General features: G+C 46.1%; 1 protein-coding gene across 1 annotated transcript; it reads right to left on the bottom strand.

The window, feature by feature from the left end:
- Window positions 1-13864: 13864 nt before the first annotated feature.
- Window positions 13865-17286, bottom strand: CCN1 (cellular communication network factor 1). Its single transcript, XM_001517969.5, has 5 exons — window positions 16959-17286; window positions 16047-16260; window positions 15328-15684; window positions 14971-15182; window positions 13865-14831 (listed from the first exon to the last, which is right to left on the bottom strand). Exons 1-5 carry the CDS (start codon window positions 17019-17021, stop codon window positions 14529-14531), a joined length of 1149 nt encoding a protein of 382 aa, XP_001518019.1. The 5' UTR covers window positions 17022-17286; the 3' UTR covers window positions 13865-14528.
- Between the last annotated feature and the right edge of the window lie 852 nt (window positions 17287-18138).

The following is an 18138-nucleotide window of genomic DNA, read 5'->3' on the forward strand; positions in this document are numbered from 1 at the left end:
GAATGAATGAAGCAACTTGGCCAAGGCCACATGCAGCAGGCAAGTGGTGAAGCTGGGTTTAGAACCAAGGTCTTGGGAAAATATGGGAGTTATATAAATGCAAGCTATTATTATCATTCTTACTTTCACATGCAAACCGAACGGGCAAGTTAATAAGTTGAGGTTTTAGGTAACAGGTTGTAGTTTTCTAGGTCTGGAGGAAGTGTTTAAAAAGCTCCTCAGTTTCCCTAGCCGACTGCTCCCCGAATGGTGGCTGAGGGCCAGGGTGAGTCACAGCACTAGCCCGAGCTCCTGGGACGGCTTCCGTGACTCTCAGCTCACTTGGGGCTCAGCAGGGATGGGGGGGGGCTCAGTGGCCCGATTAGAGCCTCAGGGGTGGCTAGCACTAGGCAGATCACCAGCCAGCGGATCACTGGCCACGGTGGGGGAGAGTTGGGGGGATTTACCCCCAGGGTAGACACCTTGAATTACACCCATCTCCAGGGAACCTGCTGCTACTGGATTCTTCTAGACCACAACCAGCCTGATTTTTGTCAGGTGTTATTTATGCAGCACTCTCAGGCAGCTGACACTTTGATGGGTGCTAAACCATAAAGGTCCATTGTTGGTTAGGGATTGTCTCTTTTTTTGGTGAATTGTACTTTCCAAGCAGGTAGTACAGGGCTCTGCACACAGTAAGCACTCAATAAATATGATTGAATGAACAAATGAATAAAAGCAGACAGAGGCAACATGGTCTAATAGTTAGCACACCTCTACATCTTCTCCCCTGTTCTCTCCCCCTCCCTCCAGGCTCATATCTCCTCCTGTCTTCAGGACATTTCCAGCTGGATGTCTGCCCGCCACCAATGAGAAGCAGCGTGGCTCAGTGGAAAGAGCACGGGCTTTGGAGTCAGAGGTCATGGGTTCGAATCCCGGCTCCGCCACTTGGCGGCTGTGTGACTGTGGGCAAGTCACTTAGCTTCTCTGTGCCTAAGTTACCTCATCTGTAAAATGGGGATTAAGACTGTGAGCCCCACGTGGGACAACCTGATTCCCTTGTGTCTACCCCAGCGCATAGAACAGTGCTCTGCACATAGTAAGCGCTTAACAAATACCAACGTTAAAACTCAACATGTCCAAGATTGAGCTGCTTATCTTCCCTCCCAAACCCTGTCCTCTCCCTGATTTGCCCGTCACTGAGGGCGGCACTACCATCCTTCCCGTCTCACAGGCCTGCAACCTTGGTGTCATCCTTGACTTGGCTCTCTCATTCACCCCACACCTCCAATCGGTCACCAACACCTGCCGGATCTGTCACCTTCACAATATTGCCAAGATCCTCCCTTTCCTCTCCATCCAAACTGCTACCTTTCTGGTACAAGCTCTCATAGTATCCCGACTGGATTATTGTGTCAGCCTCCTCTCGGATCTCCCATCCTCCTGTCTCTCCCCACTCCAGTTTATTCTTCATTCCGCTGCCCGGATCATCTTCCTACAGAAACTCTCTGGGCATGTCACTCCCCTCCTCAAAAAGCTCCAGTGGTTGCCTATCAACCTTCATGTGAAACAAAAACTCCTCACTCTTGGCTTCAAGGAGACATCATGGAGACATCACCTTGCCCCCTCCTACCTCACCTCCCTTCTCTCTTTCTACTGCCCACCCAGTACACTCCGTTCCTCTGCCGCTCACCTCCTCACGGTCCCTTGTTCCCGCCTGTCCCGCCATTGACCCCTGGCCCACATCTTACCATTGACCTGGAATGTCCTCCCTCCTCACCTCCGCCAAACTAACTCTCTTCCCCTCTTCAAAGCCCTACTGAGAGCTCACCTCCTCCAAGAGGCCTTCCCAGACTGAGCCCTCACTTTCCCTCTGCTCCTCTTCCCCTCCCCATTCCCCCTTCTCCCGCCCTCTGCTCGTCCCCCTTCCCCTCCCCACAGCACTGTGCATATTTGTACGTATTATTTATTACTCTATTTATTTTGTTAATGATGTGCATATATCTATGATTCTATTTATCTTGATGATATTGTCGCCAGACTACTTGTTTTGTTCTGTTTTGTTTTGTTGTCTGTCTGCCCCATTTAGACTGTGAGCCTGTTTTGAGCAGGGATTGTCTCTATCTGTTCCTGAATTGTACATTCCAAGTGTTTGGCACAATGCTCTGCACATAGTAAGCGCTCAATATATATGAATGAATGAATGAATGAATGGAAGTCAGGAGACCTGGGTTCTTATCCTGGCTCCATCTTAAGTCACAACTTCTCAGTGCCTTAGTTTCTTCATCTTTGATGGGGATTGAATACCTGGTCTCCCTCCGTCTTAGCCTGTGAACCCCATGGGAAACAGAGACTGTATCCAATCTGATTGTTCTGCTTCTTCAAGTGCTTGGCACGTAATGTGAACTTTAAAAATACCACAATCATTATCATCATCATTATTATTATTATTGGTCTCTAGAAGTTTACAGACTCAAATATCAGTGTGACTATAAAAAGGGGTATTTAGACTAGGACTGTTCCAACCAGGGAACCAATCCTGAAGGAATAAGAAGAGAAAGGAAGTAGAAGGGAGAAAAGGAAAATGTGAGGAGGGAAGATGGGGGAGATTAGAGAGAGAGTGTCAGGCAGAGTGACTTTGTGGAACATGGATCTAGGAATTGGAAGTCCTTGTGTTTTAATCCCAGCTCTGGCATTGGCATGTTGGTAAAGTCACTTAACCTCTTGTGTCTCAGTCCCGTCATCTGCAATATGGGGATAAGATACTTACCTGGTCTCCCTCTCTCTCAGACGGTGATCCCCATGGCAGGCAGAGACTTGTCCAATCTGATGATCTTGTGTCTACCCTAAGAGAAGCAACATGGATTAGTGGAAAAAGCACGGGTTTGGGAGTCAGAGGTCATGGGTTCTAATCCCACCTCTGCCATTTGTCAGCTCTGTGGCTTTGGGCAAGTCACTTATCTTCTCTATGCCTCAGTTACCTCACCTGTAAAATAGAGATTAAGACTGGGAGCCCCACATGGGACATTCTGATAACCCTGTATCTATTCGAGTATTTAGAACAGTGCTTGGCACATAGTAAGTGCTTAACAATACCGTTATTATTATTATTACCCTCACGCTTAACATTTAGTAAGTGTGAAATAAAATCCTTAAGTAACTCTGCTAGGGAAATAAGGATAGGAAAGCAACAACAAAAAAGAAGATTCAAAAGAGAAAAGTGAAAGCACCTGTCTCCCTTTTCTCAAGCACCAACTCAAATTTCTGATAAAAAATGTATCTTGGGTTTCCTGCTCTGGGGGTTGTGAAGGGCAGAATAGATTTTTATCTTTCTGGGATAGTTTAGGTGTGTCCTGCCCAAGATTAGGGGTTGAAAGAACTGTGAAAATAAAAATTGGCTCCTGTGTTCAGAACATTAAAAAAAATAATAAATCAGGATGGGTTTAACGAGAATCTGGCAGAGGACCCAAAAAGAAATATAAGCTACTCTGCCTCTCCTGTCTCTTTCCTTTGCACTTGGTTTTATGGAACTGTAGGGAAACTGAGTGTTTGCTGCAGTCAGAACCTCATGTTCTAACAGTGTCCTGTGGAGTATTAGGAAGCAGAAGGCTGAGCTAAGAGACAGAGTGGTTGGCACTGATCAATATGGGCAGTGGCAATACCAATTCCCTGTACCGTTGTCTTCTCAAAAACTTGATTTGATTTTTGAAAACTCTTTGCGGATCTGTCCTCTCAAAGTCCATTCCAGGCCTATAACCAGGATCCAGTCCTCCACCTTCTCTTCCTTCCCTTATCCAAACAGTTCCATGTCTCTTCTGGCTCAAGAAGTAGTATTTGCTTTTCCTCTGGCAGGCCTCCATCCCTGAGATCTGCCAATAAAGCCAGCAGCAATCTATCTACTCTAGCTCCTCTATTAAAGTGTCAAGCATGTCAGTTGGATATCCAAAACGCCTGGGTTTGCTGCAGGAATTTCTGACCCATACTGGGGAGCTCCTGGTGGGATGGGCAAGGGAAAATGAGGGGAACCAAGGCGAAGGAGGTGCAGGTCTTGAAAGTATGACAGTGTGACAGTCCTTGTTTGTCTCTAACCATGTCCCAGCTTCCTGGGGCTGATTTTGGCCCCAACCAGTGTCTTACCATCAACTCTCAAGGTCTCACCTGTAGAGTTTCCAGTCCTCTACCAGTCTCAGCTACGGGAAGAAGAGTCGAGCAGAGGCCTATCCATTCCATTCCTACCTTGAGCAGTGGCTAACCAGTGGAAGGCAATCTGCTACAAGTCAAAACTCACCTATGTTGGGCAGCGGCGGCATGGGAGAGAGTCGAGGGTGGAGACTCAAGTTTACTGTGCGGAAGGAGGCAGTGGTAAACCGCTTCTGTATTTTTACCAAGAAAACTCTATGGATACACTACCAGAATAATTGCAGATGGAAAGTGGGGCATTCTGGGAGAGATGTTTCGGTGGTGTCGCTATGGATCAGAAACAACTGAATGGCATAAGACAAGAAGGTATTTTACAGTAGTCACCATGTTTCTTGCTACAGTCTTTATTTCAAAGATGCACTCTACACACATCAGGCACTGTCTCTCTGTCTCTGTCTGTCTCTCTTTCTCTCCCTCTCCCCTCCTACCCCCCCATCTTGTCACACCTGGAGCCCTCCTCCTAAACCCCCAGTTGGTTGCTAATCTCCCCTCAGCAAGAAGGGGGTTTAATCATCTACCAGAGTAGATAAAGAAAAAAGCATAGCTCTCTACTTTGAGCCTGATTAGCCTAGAGATTAAAGCAGCCCGGCTGCAATAGAGTCTGTAAATTCAAAATTTGCTTTAACAAAGTTTTATATAGACACACTGCCATCTAAATAGATAAATTTGCTAACTTTGAATACTTCAGCTCTCCTTAGATCGCTTCTCCACTCTGGATAATTAGCTTTGAGTAAAAGTAAAAACAAAATTAGATTTAAGCACTCAGGCTTAATTTTTTTTTTTTGATTCCTTTGTTCATTCATTCATTCAATCATATTTATTGAGTGCTTTCTAAAATTGTAGAGAGATTTTCCCCAGAAAATCCTTTACTAAGGCTCTCCTCCTAGCAGCCTCTGTATTCTTGCAGTGAGATGAGAGGGACGTACTTATCCCAATGTCTCCACCAAGGGAACCCCTTACCCGTCCAGACTCTTTTTATGGTATTAAAGTGCTTAGTCTGTGTCAAACACTATTCTAAGGGCTGGGGTAAGAACAATTTAATTAGGTCAGTCACAGTCCCTATCCTGCATGAGGCTGAGTAGGAGTGAGAACAGGTATTTAACCCCCATTTTACAGTTGAGGAAACTGTGGCCCAGAGAAGTTAAGGGACTTGCCCAAGATCACACCCCAAGCAATTAATAATAATAATAATAATAATAATAATTGTGGTATTTGTTAAGCGCTTATTCTGTGCCAGGTACTATACTAAGTGCTGGGGTGGATACAAGCAAATCGGGTTGGCCTCAGTCCCTGACCCATGTGGGGCTCACAAGTCTCAAACCCCATTTTACAGATGAGGGAACTGAGGTACAGAAAAGTAAAGTGACTTGCCCAAGGTTATGCAGCAGAAAAGTGGCAGAGCTGGGTTTAGATTCCACGACCTTCTAACTCCCAGGCCAGTGCTCTAGCCACTACACCATGCTGCATCCCAGTTTAGGGCAGGAAAAAGAATGAGGGGTGGCCTCCTGGCCTCCCTGCCAATAAAGTCGATGGAGGGAGCATGTTAGGTGGTTACTGGAAAGCCTTGGGCCTGGGGCCTCTAAAAGGTCAGCTGATAAAACTGTCCAGAGGCTTTTCCTCTGATCTCAGCTACTGAAATGGTATAGAGGGAAAAGAACTTGAACATTTAGTCTGCTATTATTGACAAGCAGATTACTTGCAGCAGACTTTGACTGAGCAGCTGCAGGCCCACCTGCCCATCTTGGCTCTACCTACGATGGGGCACCTCCCAACCCCTCGACAGTGTCCGTCTCCAGGAGTCCTAGACTAGGAGGCCCAGCCACCTGTTTGACCGCAACAGCCCGATTTTTCATTTGGTACCCCAGGGCCCCAAAAACAAGTTGTCGGGATACTAATTGGCCTCATTTTTACCTCTCTGCTTAATGGACCTAGTGGATAGAGCAGGGACCTGGCAGCTAGAAGGTCAACAGTTCTAATCCTGTCTCTGCCACTTGTCTGTTGGGTGACCTTGGGCAAGTCACTTCACTTCTTTGTGCTTCAGCTCCTTCATCTGTAAAATGGGGACTGAGATATGGGACAGGGATTGTGACCAACTTGGCTTGCTTGAATCCACCCCAGAGCTTACTACAGTGCCTGGCACATAGTAAGCGTTTAACAGATATGTCCAGACAGTTCAGCCCACTTCCTAGTCAGGGCCTGTATCGTCTTCTGTTTTTTTCTGTGCTCACCATTGCTCCTTTATGGGCCCAGCACAGACAGTCAAGAGCTGGCTACAGTCCATGTTTCAGAACTCTGGTGGCCATAGGTGCCACTGGACAGAACTTCAAAGGGGACGAAGATGACAAAGTCCCTGCCCACAATGAGCTCACTATGTGCTGAACACTCTACTAAGCACTGGGGTAGGTACAAGATAATCAGGTCCCACTTGGGGCTCACAGTCTAAGTAAGAGGGTGATCAGGCATTGAATCTCAATTTAGTGGATGAGGAAACTGAGGCCCAGAGAAGTGAAGTGACGTTCCCAAGGTCACAGAGCAGGCAAGTGACAGCACTGGGATTAGAACACAGGTCCTCTGACTCCCAGGCCTGTGCTCTTCCCACTAGGCCATGCTCCACAGAAGAAGCATATAGGATGGAGGGCAGAGAGAGGAAAAGAGAAAGGGGAAGCAAGAGGGAGAAAATGGAGAAGAGGAGGAAAGAGGGGGAAATCAAGGAAGAAAGAATAATAATAATAATGATAATAATAATTAGGGTGTTTGTTAAGAACTTACTATGTGCCAGGCACTGTATTAAGCCCTGGGTTGGATACAAGCAAATCGGGTCGGGGATAGTTCCTGTCTCGCATAGGGCTCACAGTCTTAATCCCCATTTTACAGATGAGGTACCTGAGGCCCAGGGAAGTGAAGCGACTTGCCCAAGGTCACATAGACAAGTGGCGTTTAGAACCCATGACCTTCTGACTCCCAGGCCTATGCTCTATCCACTAGGTCATGTTGCTTGGTGAGGAAATTGACCCTCTGCCAGTGCTGCTCTCTTCTGCCCTCCATTATCCCCCGTGTCGTCCGGCACAAGATGAGCCCAGTGAGCCAGGTTAGATGCCATTTCCGTTTGGGTGGCAATGGCCATGTTGATGGCAGTGACAGCTCAACGTGCCCCTTCACAGCTGGTTCTCTCAAGCAACCACAAACCATGATAGTCCTGTCCTCAGGCAAGCCACGGTGGCTCAGTCCCTAGCAAGGTTGAACTAGCCACAGCAAAGGTAGCCACCGATCTAGCCACTGCATGGCTCCTGAGCCCAGGTATCATCAGTCAATCAATCAATTGAATTTACTGAGCGCTTACTGTGTGCAGAGCACTGTACTAAGCACTTGGAAGAGTACGGTATAACAGTGTTTGTAGACACATTCCCTCCCCATAGTGAGTTTACAGTCTAGAGGACAGACATTAATATATAAATAAATTCTGGATATGTACTTGAGTGTCGTGGGGCTGACGGAGGGGTGTATAAAGGGAGTAAATCTAAAAGCAAGGGTGATGTGGAAGGGAAAGGGAGAAGGGGAAATGAGAGCTCAGAGAAGGCTCTTGGAGGAGATGTGAAGCAGCATTCATTCATTCATTCAATAGTATTTACTGAGCACTTACTCTGTGCAGAACACTGTACTAAGCGCTTGGAATGTACAATTCGGCAACAGAGAGAAACAATCCCTGCCCAATAACGGGCTCACAGTCTAAACGGGGGAGGATGGCGTAGTGGATAGAGCAAGGGTCTGGGATTCAGAAGGATCTGGGTTCTAATCCCTGCTCTGCCACTTGTCTGGTGTGTGACCTGGGACAAGCTTCTTAACTTCTCTGTGCCTCAGTTACCTCAGCTGCAGAATGGGGATTAAGACTGTAAACCCCATGTGGGTCCAGGGCTATGTCCAACCTGATTTGATTATATTCACCCCAGCGCTTAGTAGTGTGCCTATCACATAGTAAATGCTTAACGGATGCCACAATTACTATCTAATCACAATTACCTCTTCTCTGGAAGACTCACCAGTCTGTCCGTTTGGGTGAGCAAGTGGGCAGGCTCTGGGCAATCTCCTTAGGGTACAGCATTTGTGAAAAGATGCCCCTTTCCCCTGGTCACAGGTGTTAGCACCCTGTGCAGTGCCCAAATCCAGGGCTCACCAATCAGAAGGCAAGAAATGAACTGGAAGTCTACCAGCTAATTGGAAAGCTAGGAGCTGTTAACCCATCTTAGGTTTTCTAATTTGTAATTTCTGTATTTGTATATAGATAATGGATGAATATATGTATGAATGTATGTTTGTGTGAGGGTGGGTGTGCGTGTGTGTGTACGGTGATGATTAAGTTTGTGAGACAGTGCATTTGTTGTACATGCATATATGTGCTCAAGGTGACACGAGGAAAGAGGCTTAAGAAAAATTCATCTCTCTAGAAAGTCAAATCCTCTAAACCAATCAATCCTCTCCCTTTCCTGTGGAGTTTTTTTAAAGGGATTGGAACCCCATTTATTTCTAAACCTTAAAATTCCAATATTTCAATGTGTGACCAGAGCATTTGGAGATCAATATTTGAGGACTAAAGAACTGTTTTCCTAATGTCCTCTGGGTCATATGACTTTGTGTACTCCCAGCCCCCAAATACCTATAAGCATATCTTCCCCTTCCCCTGTCTGTAATTATTTAGCAGTCTGTCCCTCCCATTAGACTGTAAGCACCTTGTGGGTAGGTGTCATATCTACCAACTCTATCATCCTTCCCCAAGCATTTACTGCAGTGCTTTGCATGAAATAAGTGCTCAATAAATACCATTGATTGACTGATTTGCCTTTTCTCCTCACCTCTGCTTCCTGGAGGGGAACAGCAATTGGCTAATTCCTCCAAGAGGATGGGGAATTTACACAGATAGTCCCTTTTACAGATAGTGTGAGATTCAGGCTTGCCCAACCCTTACAAGTTGCAAACTCTGGTTAGGCCCGTCGCGTGCAACTGTTGGGTCTTACGACCTACAGAGACACGCACAGCAGCATTTTGGACAACGTGGAAATCATTTGCTGGCTTTTGTTCAGGAACTCTCCATCTTCAATCCTGCAGCTACCTTGGGTTGTAGTTCTGAAAGTAGCTGTAATACATATTTAGTCATAGTACTCCTGGTCTCGACGGCCCTTCAAGAGATGGGGAACTAACAGTAGAGTTTTGAGCTAGGGGAGAAGCGTTGACTTTTTTCACCCGGCATGACTTCACATTGACCGAATCTTTGATTTTAGCGGTGACCTTCCGTTTTCTTAAATAGTCACGTTCTCCGTAGGAAAACACTGGAGCTTTGCACAAACCTGAATGTTTTTCCGGGTTTGGACAATGGATCCTGGCAAGAGATGAGTTTAGAAATTGGAATCTTGTAGGTACTGTATTATTTTCAGTACTTCTATAAACCACCTCCACAGCCTCAGGCAAGTTGCTCAATCTCCTTTTGGCCTTGTGGGAGTGTCCTATTAAGTGGGTATAATGGACCCTGTTTAACAGCAGTTGGAGGACGGGGCAGAGTAAATTTAAAAACTACTGGAAAGTGGTCATTTGCAGAAATGTCCAAAAGTCTCAAGATGCAAAGTACCTTTTTGAATCACTTACCTGGACCCTAGTTGGAAGACCCTTGGGAAACGGAACACAACTATAAATGGATTAGGTGAAGCAGGTCTCCCCAATTAAATGAGATGTGATCATTAGAAGAGAGCCAGAAAAAGGACTGTTTACAGGTCAATTTGAAACTAAGTGTTCTCTGTCCCTTTCCAGTTTCATTTCTCCATGTAACATGGAGCTTCTTTCATAGCGTGGGTTACTAAAATGTTCCGTAGTAAAGGAGGTGTTCTGGGATTACTCTATTTTTAGCAGGAACCTAGATTTTTGAAGTGATCATCTCTAGCTGTTCTTTTCACACATCTGCTCTCCATCAATCTGTCTGCTTTTGCTTTGACCGAATTCTCAAACCATTCCACAGATATGGCTTAATACATTTCTTGACTGCTACTTCATGAGGCGATCTTTATGGGCGTGTGTTTATCCTGTGTCCGAATAAGGAACATTATCAAAAACGTACAATTTGAGGGTGGAGTGTGGAAAAGAATTTGCCTTTTGAACAATGAAAAAAAATCCCAGTCTGAGTCAGAATTTAGCTAAATTGCACCAATAACCAATATCCCCACAGTTGAATTCCAACTTTTTCTGAGCGTATGAATAAATCTATTCAGGGACAGGCATGTCTACTACGGCAACTGTAACTCAAAATGTGCTTTATGGCACTATTATTACTCTGCTAGTAAATATCCTGGAGTATGTTTTGCAAAATTCACCAAGACCTAAGAACCTAAGACCACCATTCAGTTCTCAGCTCTTAAATCTCAGCTAAGAAACAGACCGAGACCACCGGGGTTTCGGAATTGCAAAGTAAGAATTAAACAAGGCCTTTACTGTACAGATCATTTCCCAGTTTTCTGATAGAAAAGTGAGGGGTTTTTTTCAACCTTATTAGAGGTGGAATTAGAGGAATTCCACACCATGCTTAGAACTGAATTCTGCATCAGATGAAACCAATGTTTTCCTAACAATCATATTTTGTTTCTTAACTGCTCTCCTTTTCCACTCTCTTCTCTTATAGCTATGTGAAATGAAAATAATTTTTTTTTTTCCTGAGCCTAAGCGACAAACTGTACACCTTCACTTTTTACAGAAGCAGGTATTGTAGAGCATCCTTTTAGACTCTGCAGTGCACTGCATTTTAAAGCCCCAAATGCGCCTCCATTTGAAGTGACGGTACTTGTATTAATCTTCAAGTTCTTCCAGATTTCACTTCAAAATCGCACCTCTTGGCAAGAAACGGTCTAACTGGAGGTTAAAATGGCCTTGGAAAGACCATCTGCTTACTTAGTGAAAGTAAGTTATGGGATATTGCATCTAATCGTGGTAATTGTTAAGTGCTTACTATGCGTCAGGCACTCTACTAAGCCCTGGGGTTGATACAATGTAAGCAGTTAGGCACAATCCTTATCCCACAGCCTAAGAGGGAAGGAGAACAGGTAATTGACCTTACTTTAATAAATGTGGAAACTGAACCACAGAGAAGTTCAGTGATTTGTCTGAGGTCACCCAGCAGACGAGTGGCAGAGCCAGGACTAGACCCCTGGTCCTCTGACTCACAAGACCACAACCTTTCCACTAGGACACATTACTTCTTTTCGTGAAAAGACCGCTTAGTTTATTTAGGGATGCACTGACATCCCCACTCCCTGGCCTCCCTCCCCACATCCCCTCCACCCCCACACCAAATGGGATGTGGGCTAGAAAAAAGTTCCCTAACAATGCCTGTTTAACCAAACTCAAACCGGAATCACCAGAGGATCAGACCTAGTTATCCTTTATCTTGCCACATGGCTAGGAGCAGCATGGCCTAATAGAAAGAGTCCGGGCAAGAGAGTCAGAGATCCTGGGTTTTAATCCCAGGTCTGCCACTTGTCTGCTGTGTGACCTTGGACAAGTCACTTACCTTCTCTGTGCCTGAGTTACCTTCACCTGTAAAATAGGGATTAAGACTGTGAGCTCCATGTGGATAGGAACTATGTCGTACCCAATTATCTTGTATCTACCCCAGCGCTTAGTACAGTGCTGACAAATAGTAAGCACTTAATAAATACCACAGTTATTAGGAACATAGTGTCAGCTTCAAAAACAAAGGACAGCTATCCTCAGGAAGCAGTGTGGTCTAGTGGCAACAGCATCGGCCTTGGAGCCAGAGTATCTGAGTTCTAATCTCTGCTGGGTGACTTGGGGCAAGACGTTTAATTTCTCTGTGCCTCGGTTTCCTCATCTGCAAAATAGGGATTTAATACCCTTCTACTTAGCCTGTGAGCCCCATGTGGAACTTAAGTATCTCATATCTACCTCTGTGTTTAGTACAGTGCTTGGCACATAGTAAGCACTTAACAAATAGCACGGTTATCATTTCTGAATAGGTTTCTTGATTTGCCCTGGATTTTGACATATGTCTAACAAGAATGCACCCCCAAATCCCACACCTTCACTAAGTTCACTCTGTTACGCTGCATGGACAAGTTTAACTGTGTTCATGACTGATGCCAGATGGTACTTAAATTCCAAAATAAGTGAAGTTTTGAATGCCTTGGGCAAAAACTGGATAGCTCAGAAGACACAGGTGGTAATTTTTTCAGGCAAGATGTTAGCTGTAAAAGACATGAGTGGCTAAGGCTTTTGGCCATAATTTTTCTAGTGCTTATTCTTAAGCACCATAGATTTGAATCAGGCTTAAAGCCTGGAATTTATTCAGTAGCTTCCTGTCGGGCTACTTATAGCTATCAATACCCTCTGCTGGAAAAATCCGTCTCCCTCCACCCACTCCAAAAAGATCACCTTCATTTGCCACCTGAAAACTGAAGCACTCTCTTACCTAAGAGCTGGCTGAAATATTTCACTATAGAATTGAACCGGAGCCAAGAACGGAGGCACGATAAAAGGAAAGTCTCTCCATGAAAGGTTTATTGTTAACTCTTTCTAGGGATGCAGATTTTTCAGCCACGGGTAACCAACATTTTCACAGATGTTGATGCAGCCTCCTCGGCTTTCCATAGACCGATTAAACAGGTCTTTTTCTTCAAGAATGCCAGTCATCCAGCCTTTGACCCCCTGGATAGCCAAACTTCATTCAAGTCCCCAAAATATAAAGTGTAATTATAAAAGAAGGGGGGGTGTTGACTCTGTTGGAAAAGCACTTGAAATTCCTGGCATTCCTCTCCATCTAAGAGCGTGTTTACTTAATCGCTGGATTATTAGAATTAACACGTCATTGCTTCAAACTCATTTAGTGAAAGCAAACTGCCTCTTAAAGACTCCACGGTTCTTTCTCCTTTCTTCCTAGATCTATTAATTTGCAAGAAATTATTATAGAAAACAATGGCTCTATCCTATTAATCCCATCATTCAGCTAAGTGGAGACTCCTGCTGCATATCAATGAAGTGCTTTTTCCCCTCCTGAAAAAGAATGAGGCTATAGGCAACAAATTGTTGTTCTAAATGTGACCCCACCAACTAATCGACTAGACTGAATTTACCTGAGTGAAAACCCTGGTTCTGGAATGGCTGCTTTTTCGTAAAAGGATTTCTCTCTACTGCCAAGGACAGCAGTTGGATGGATTCAGACTGACTCTTGAGCTTACCGAGTGACTCAAGGAGAGAAGCAGCGTGGCCTGGTGGAAAGAACAGGGGCCCGGAAGTCAGAGGAACTGGGTTCTGATCCCAGCTCTGCCATGCTTGCCTGCTGAGTGTCCTTGGGTAAGTCACTTAACTTCTGTGTGTTTCAGTTTCCTCATCTGGCAAATGGGGATTCAATATCTGTTCTCCCTTCTACTTAAGACTAGGAGCCCCATGTGGGATAGTGCGACTGCAGTATCTCAACCGATCATCTCGATTCAATCCCTTGCTTGGCACATGGCAAGTGCTTCAAATACCACAATTATTTTGTGCTTTGAGCCCGAAGGAAAAAATACAGCTTTTTGAGTCCTTCCCACTACGTACATTCAACAATCCCCTTTCTGTAACAAGTGAACATTTTACTCTGGAAGGATTTTTCCCCCCCAGATTAATCCAAGAGATTCAATGGTGGCCAAACCCAGACTGAAATTAGGTAAATATTTCTTTATTTAATGATTAATTCCATAAATAAATTCTTTTTCACTGAATATAAAATTAAAATCATTTACAACTTATTCCAGTATTACATTTTTTTTCCAAAAAGCTACACTTTGATAAATAAAACATTCAGTCTTAAAACAGCTGATTTCTGTTTGCAGTTAGGATGCGGTTGGTACATAGTAGCTGCCACTAGCGCCCACTCTCAGAGTGGGCCGCATCAGAGAGGTCTGGAATCTCCTCCCAATTTGACTTTGCGAAAGGAAGAAAGTGTTTAGGAATCCCACTCATCACATAACAACTTTTAAATTACAGACCCAAAAAAGAACAACGCCCCCAAAGAGTTCACTTCGGATCATTTACAAACAGAAAACAGAATGTCATAAACAAAACCAAGCTCCAAAATGAAGCAGTAACATTGCTCCAATATTATGAAGCATTAAGTATTCTCAAAACTGGGTTGCATTAGTGTCCGTCCACACACTGCACTGTGTAGTTTCAAAATACTTTAGGATTGCTTGGGGAACAAGCAATGCATCACTTCTACAATAGACTTCTTTCACCCGCCCTCCCCTCCCCTGTCTCGTTAATGCAAATTCAGACTCTCTCCCAAGGTTTCCCACCCACTCCAAACCCGGCCCAAGAAAAACTCAGTCCCTAAATTTGTGAATATCATTGAACAGCCTGTAGAAGGGGAAAACCGCTTCATTGGCATGCGGGCAGTTGTAGTTGCATCTGCAGGACTGGATCATCATGACATTCTTCGTGAATGTCTCCCCATCCTCACAGCGGAATCTGATCTTGACAGTCCTGGTCTGCTGAGGGCTACAGCATCTTCCGTCTACGCAGGAGCCGCAGTATTTAGGACGGTACTTCTTCACGCTTGAGCATCCGGCGTAAGTAAACTTCACGGGGGCTTGGGATTTTTTAGTTTTGCTGCATTTCTTTCCCTTCTGTAGGTAAAAGGGGGGGGGGGGAAGAGGAGGCGATTTATTTTGGAAGGGGGCTGGTACCGGACTCGGACGCCTTCCCTCCACCCCATCAAATCCAAGAGAAGTGGATTTTTGCTTCTCTAGAAAGTCATTTATTTACCTTGAGGGTGCTATATGCCGTTTGTCCACAAGGCCGCACTTCACAGATCCTTGTTTCTTTAACCAGTCGGCATTCCGGGTTGTCATTGGTGACCCTGGTGGAGATACCAGTTCCACAGGTCTTTGAGCACTGAGACCACGAAGTTGTTTGAACAATGCACTTCTGGCTATCAAAGGATGGATTGTAGATGATGCGTGGCTCCGATCCAAAAACTACGGAGAAGAGAAAAAAAAAAGAGGCCCCTTATAAGTTTCCAATCGTTCAGTACGCACTGAAAAGTAAACAGCTTTACGCGTTTCGAATCTGAGAGCTTTCGAACCGAGGACATGGGTCTCCCATAACTCAGCCCTCACTTACCAGGTAACTGCTTTAATGGGCTTCCTTTCACCATAGCAATCAGTTCATTGTTTCTGGTTAGCTCCCCTTCTGAAACATCCAGTCCAAACTCCTTTGTGATGAAGCCTTCCATCTCCACCACAGGCCCTTTGGCACTCTCGTCGTCACAGACCCACTCTTCGCAGCACTGTCCGGAAACTTTGACCAGCCGAGGATTTGGGCAGCCCAGGTTCGGGAGAGATAATTCTTGTGGACAGAGCGGAATACAACCCACAGCTCCGTCAATGCATGTGCACTGGTGTTTGCAGTTGGGCTGGAAACTCTCACCATTCTGGTAGATCCTGGAGTTATATTCACAGGGTCTCCCCTCTGACTGAGCTGCAAAGAACAGCAAGAAAAAAAAAAAGAAGAGTTGAGAATCGGGATTCAGGACCTCTGCTCGAAACTCATACATATTTTCTGCTCAGTTAAATTCAATTTATGGTAAAGTTCCCTCCAATCCCCTAGAGATTCTAGGCTAGAACAATAAGTTAGTCAGGAATCACTTTTCCTTATGCGCTTTTAGTTGAGCCCAGACATACTGAATTGCATTCCAGACCGCTGAAATCATATGTCTTTCTGCCAAGCTACCAACAACAAAGCATAACCGTACATGGACTCAAAATTACTAAACTTCTGGACTACGGGGACTCTTCTTTTTCCAAAGGGGGCCCCCCAAAAATAGAAAACAGGGATCTTACCTCGACAGATTCCCTTCAGAGCAACGGAACTGGCGCCGAAATTGCATTCCAGGCCCTTGGTGTGATCACAGGGGTGCATTTTGCTGCAGTCCTCGTTGAGTTGTTTGGCGCACACTTTGCAGCATCCGCAACCGTCCAAAACCAGACCGACGCCCGGGGCACACTTGGGAACCGCCAGAGGACACTGGCAGGCGGCTGAGCAGGTGGAATGGACCTGCGGGAGGAAACGGACACATCCCAAGCCCATCAGAACCCGGGAACCACAGACTGGCTCCCCAAAAGTGGGGAGGAAAAAAAAGCATTTGGAAACATCACACTCCAGGGACAAGGGGCTGTTCCTTGTGTCACTTTCTGGGGGAGGGGGGGCCTTTGGGTGGTTGGGAAAGACTCCCCCAGACACTGGTGGGTTTTATTGGGGGTCGTAAGTTTGGAGCTAGGGAGACTGGGGTCAAGGGGAGAAAGTAATAGTAATGGGAAAGAAAAGACAACCCCCCAAAAAACTTTCCAGTTGAGCTGCATAAGTTTGGAGCTAAGGAGGGGGCCTGGAGTCAAGGGGAGCAAGGGATAGTAACAGGGAAATAAAAACAGACAACCCCCCCAAAAACTTACCAGCTGAGCTAGTTTGGAGCTTGGGAGGGAGGCTGGGGTCAAGGGGAGGAAGGGATAGTAACAGGGAAATAAAAACAGGCAACCCCCCCAAAACTTACCAGCTGAGCTAGTTTGGAGCTAGGGAGGGAGGCTGGGGTCAAGGGGAGGAAGGGATACTAACAGGGAAATAAAAACAGACAACCCCCCAAAAACTTACCAGCTGAGCTGAGTAAGTTTGGAGCTAGGGAGGGAGCCTGGGGTCAAAGAGAGGAAGGGACAGTAACAGAAAAATAAAAAAAAAGACAACACCCCCTAAAAACTTACCAGCCGAGCAGCATGGAGGAGGGTAACAGCCAAGGCGACCGATCCGGCAATCAGGGACCGCATGGTTGCCCCCGATCCTGTCGCGATATGGAAAAAAAAAACTTGGGGAGGGGCGGGGTGGGGGGTGCAGAGAGGCGACTCTTTAAGCCGCAACTTTCAGGTCCCGGGTCTTCCTTTGGGTGCAAAGGGATGAAGGGGTCCAAAATCCTGGAGCGGGGGAGACTCTTCCTCCTCTTTTCTCTGCCTCCGGGGGAAGAAGGGCGGAGAGGGAGCTGCTGCTGTCCGCTTTTTCAGGAGCGGTTTTCGGCTGCCGGGGGTGGTGGGGGTCCGGGGTTTGGGGGAGGGGGGGATGCTCTCCTCGGGGGTTCCTCTGGGCGACTGAAGAGGAGCCGGGGCCCAGGGCCCTTTATAGGCAGCGAGGGCGCGTGTTGCGGCTGCAGTGACGTGGGATTGTCTGAGCGTTCCAGAATTCTCAAACATCCCAGGAATGTTTCTTTGGCGCGGGCTTCATCCAAGTACCTCCCCTGACTCCATTGCACCTTTTTTTTTTTTTGTCCCAGACCTATCAAGAAAACAGTCCGTTTTTTCCACTTGAAATAACCGCTCCCATGTGGGGGGATCTGGGGTGGAGGTACTCTCCCCCCCACCTCCAAATAATAATAATAGAAAGGAGGGAGACGTGAGAGTGGAAGTGGGAAAGCCGACCAGGGAGGGGAAACCTGGGGGGGGGGGGTGAATTACTCCCCACTCCCAAAAAATAGAAAGGAGGGAGAAGTGGAAGTGGGAAGGCCCACCAGGGAGGGAGAATTGGAGGGCAGTTCTCCCCCCCCAAAAAAATAATAATAATAGAACGGAGGGATAAGTAGAAGTGGAAGTCTGACCAGGGAGGGGGAACCTGGGGGGTGGAGGTACTCCCCCCCCCAAGAAAATAATAATAATACTAGAAAGGAGGGAGAAGTGGGAGTGGAAATGGGAAGGCTGACTAGGGAGGGGGAACCTTGGGGAGGTGAAGGTACTCCCCACCCCCTCCTATCCCCCTCAAAATAATAATAATAGGAGGGAGAAGTGGGAGTAGAATTGGGAAGTCTGTCCAGGGAGGGGGGACCTGGGGCGTGGAGGGGCTCCCCATCCCCCCCCCAAAAAAAATAATAGAAAGGAGGGAGAAGTGAGAGTGGAAGTG

This window comes from Ornithorhynchus anatinus, chromosome 4 (assembly GCF_004115215.2).
Source record: "Ornithorhynchus anatinus isolate Pmale09 chromosome 4, mOrnAna1.pri.v4, whole genome shotgun sequence".
In the NCBI taxonomy this organism is placed as follows: Eukaryota; Metazoa; Chordata; class Mammalia; order Monotremata; family Ornithorhynchidae; genus Ornithorhynchus; species Ornithorhynchus anatinus.

What these genes read in the sequence shown, in the direction of transcription:
- CCN1 (XM_001517969.5), bottom strand. Translation starts at nt 17,021, where the DNA reads ATGCGGTCCCTGATTGCCGGATCGGTCGCCTTGGCTGTTACCCTCCTC. An exon ending in TCCTCCATGCTGCTCGGCTG is followed by an intron (nt 16,261 to 16,958) that starts GTAAGTTTTTAG and finishes TTCCTCCCGCAG; the next exon opens with GTCCATTCCACCTGCTCAGC. An exon ending in CCCATTAAAGCAGTTACCTG is followed by an intron (nt 15,183 to 15,327) that starts GTAAGTGAGGGC and finishes TCTTCTCCGTAG; the next exon opens with TTTTTGGATCGGAGCCACGC.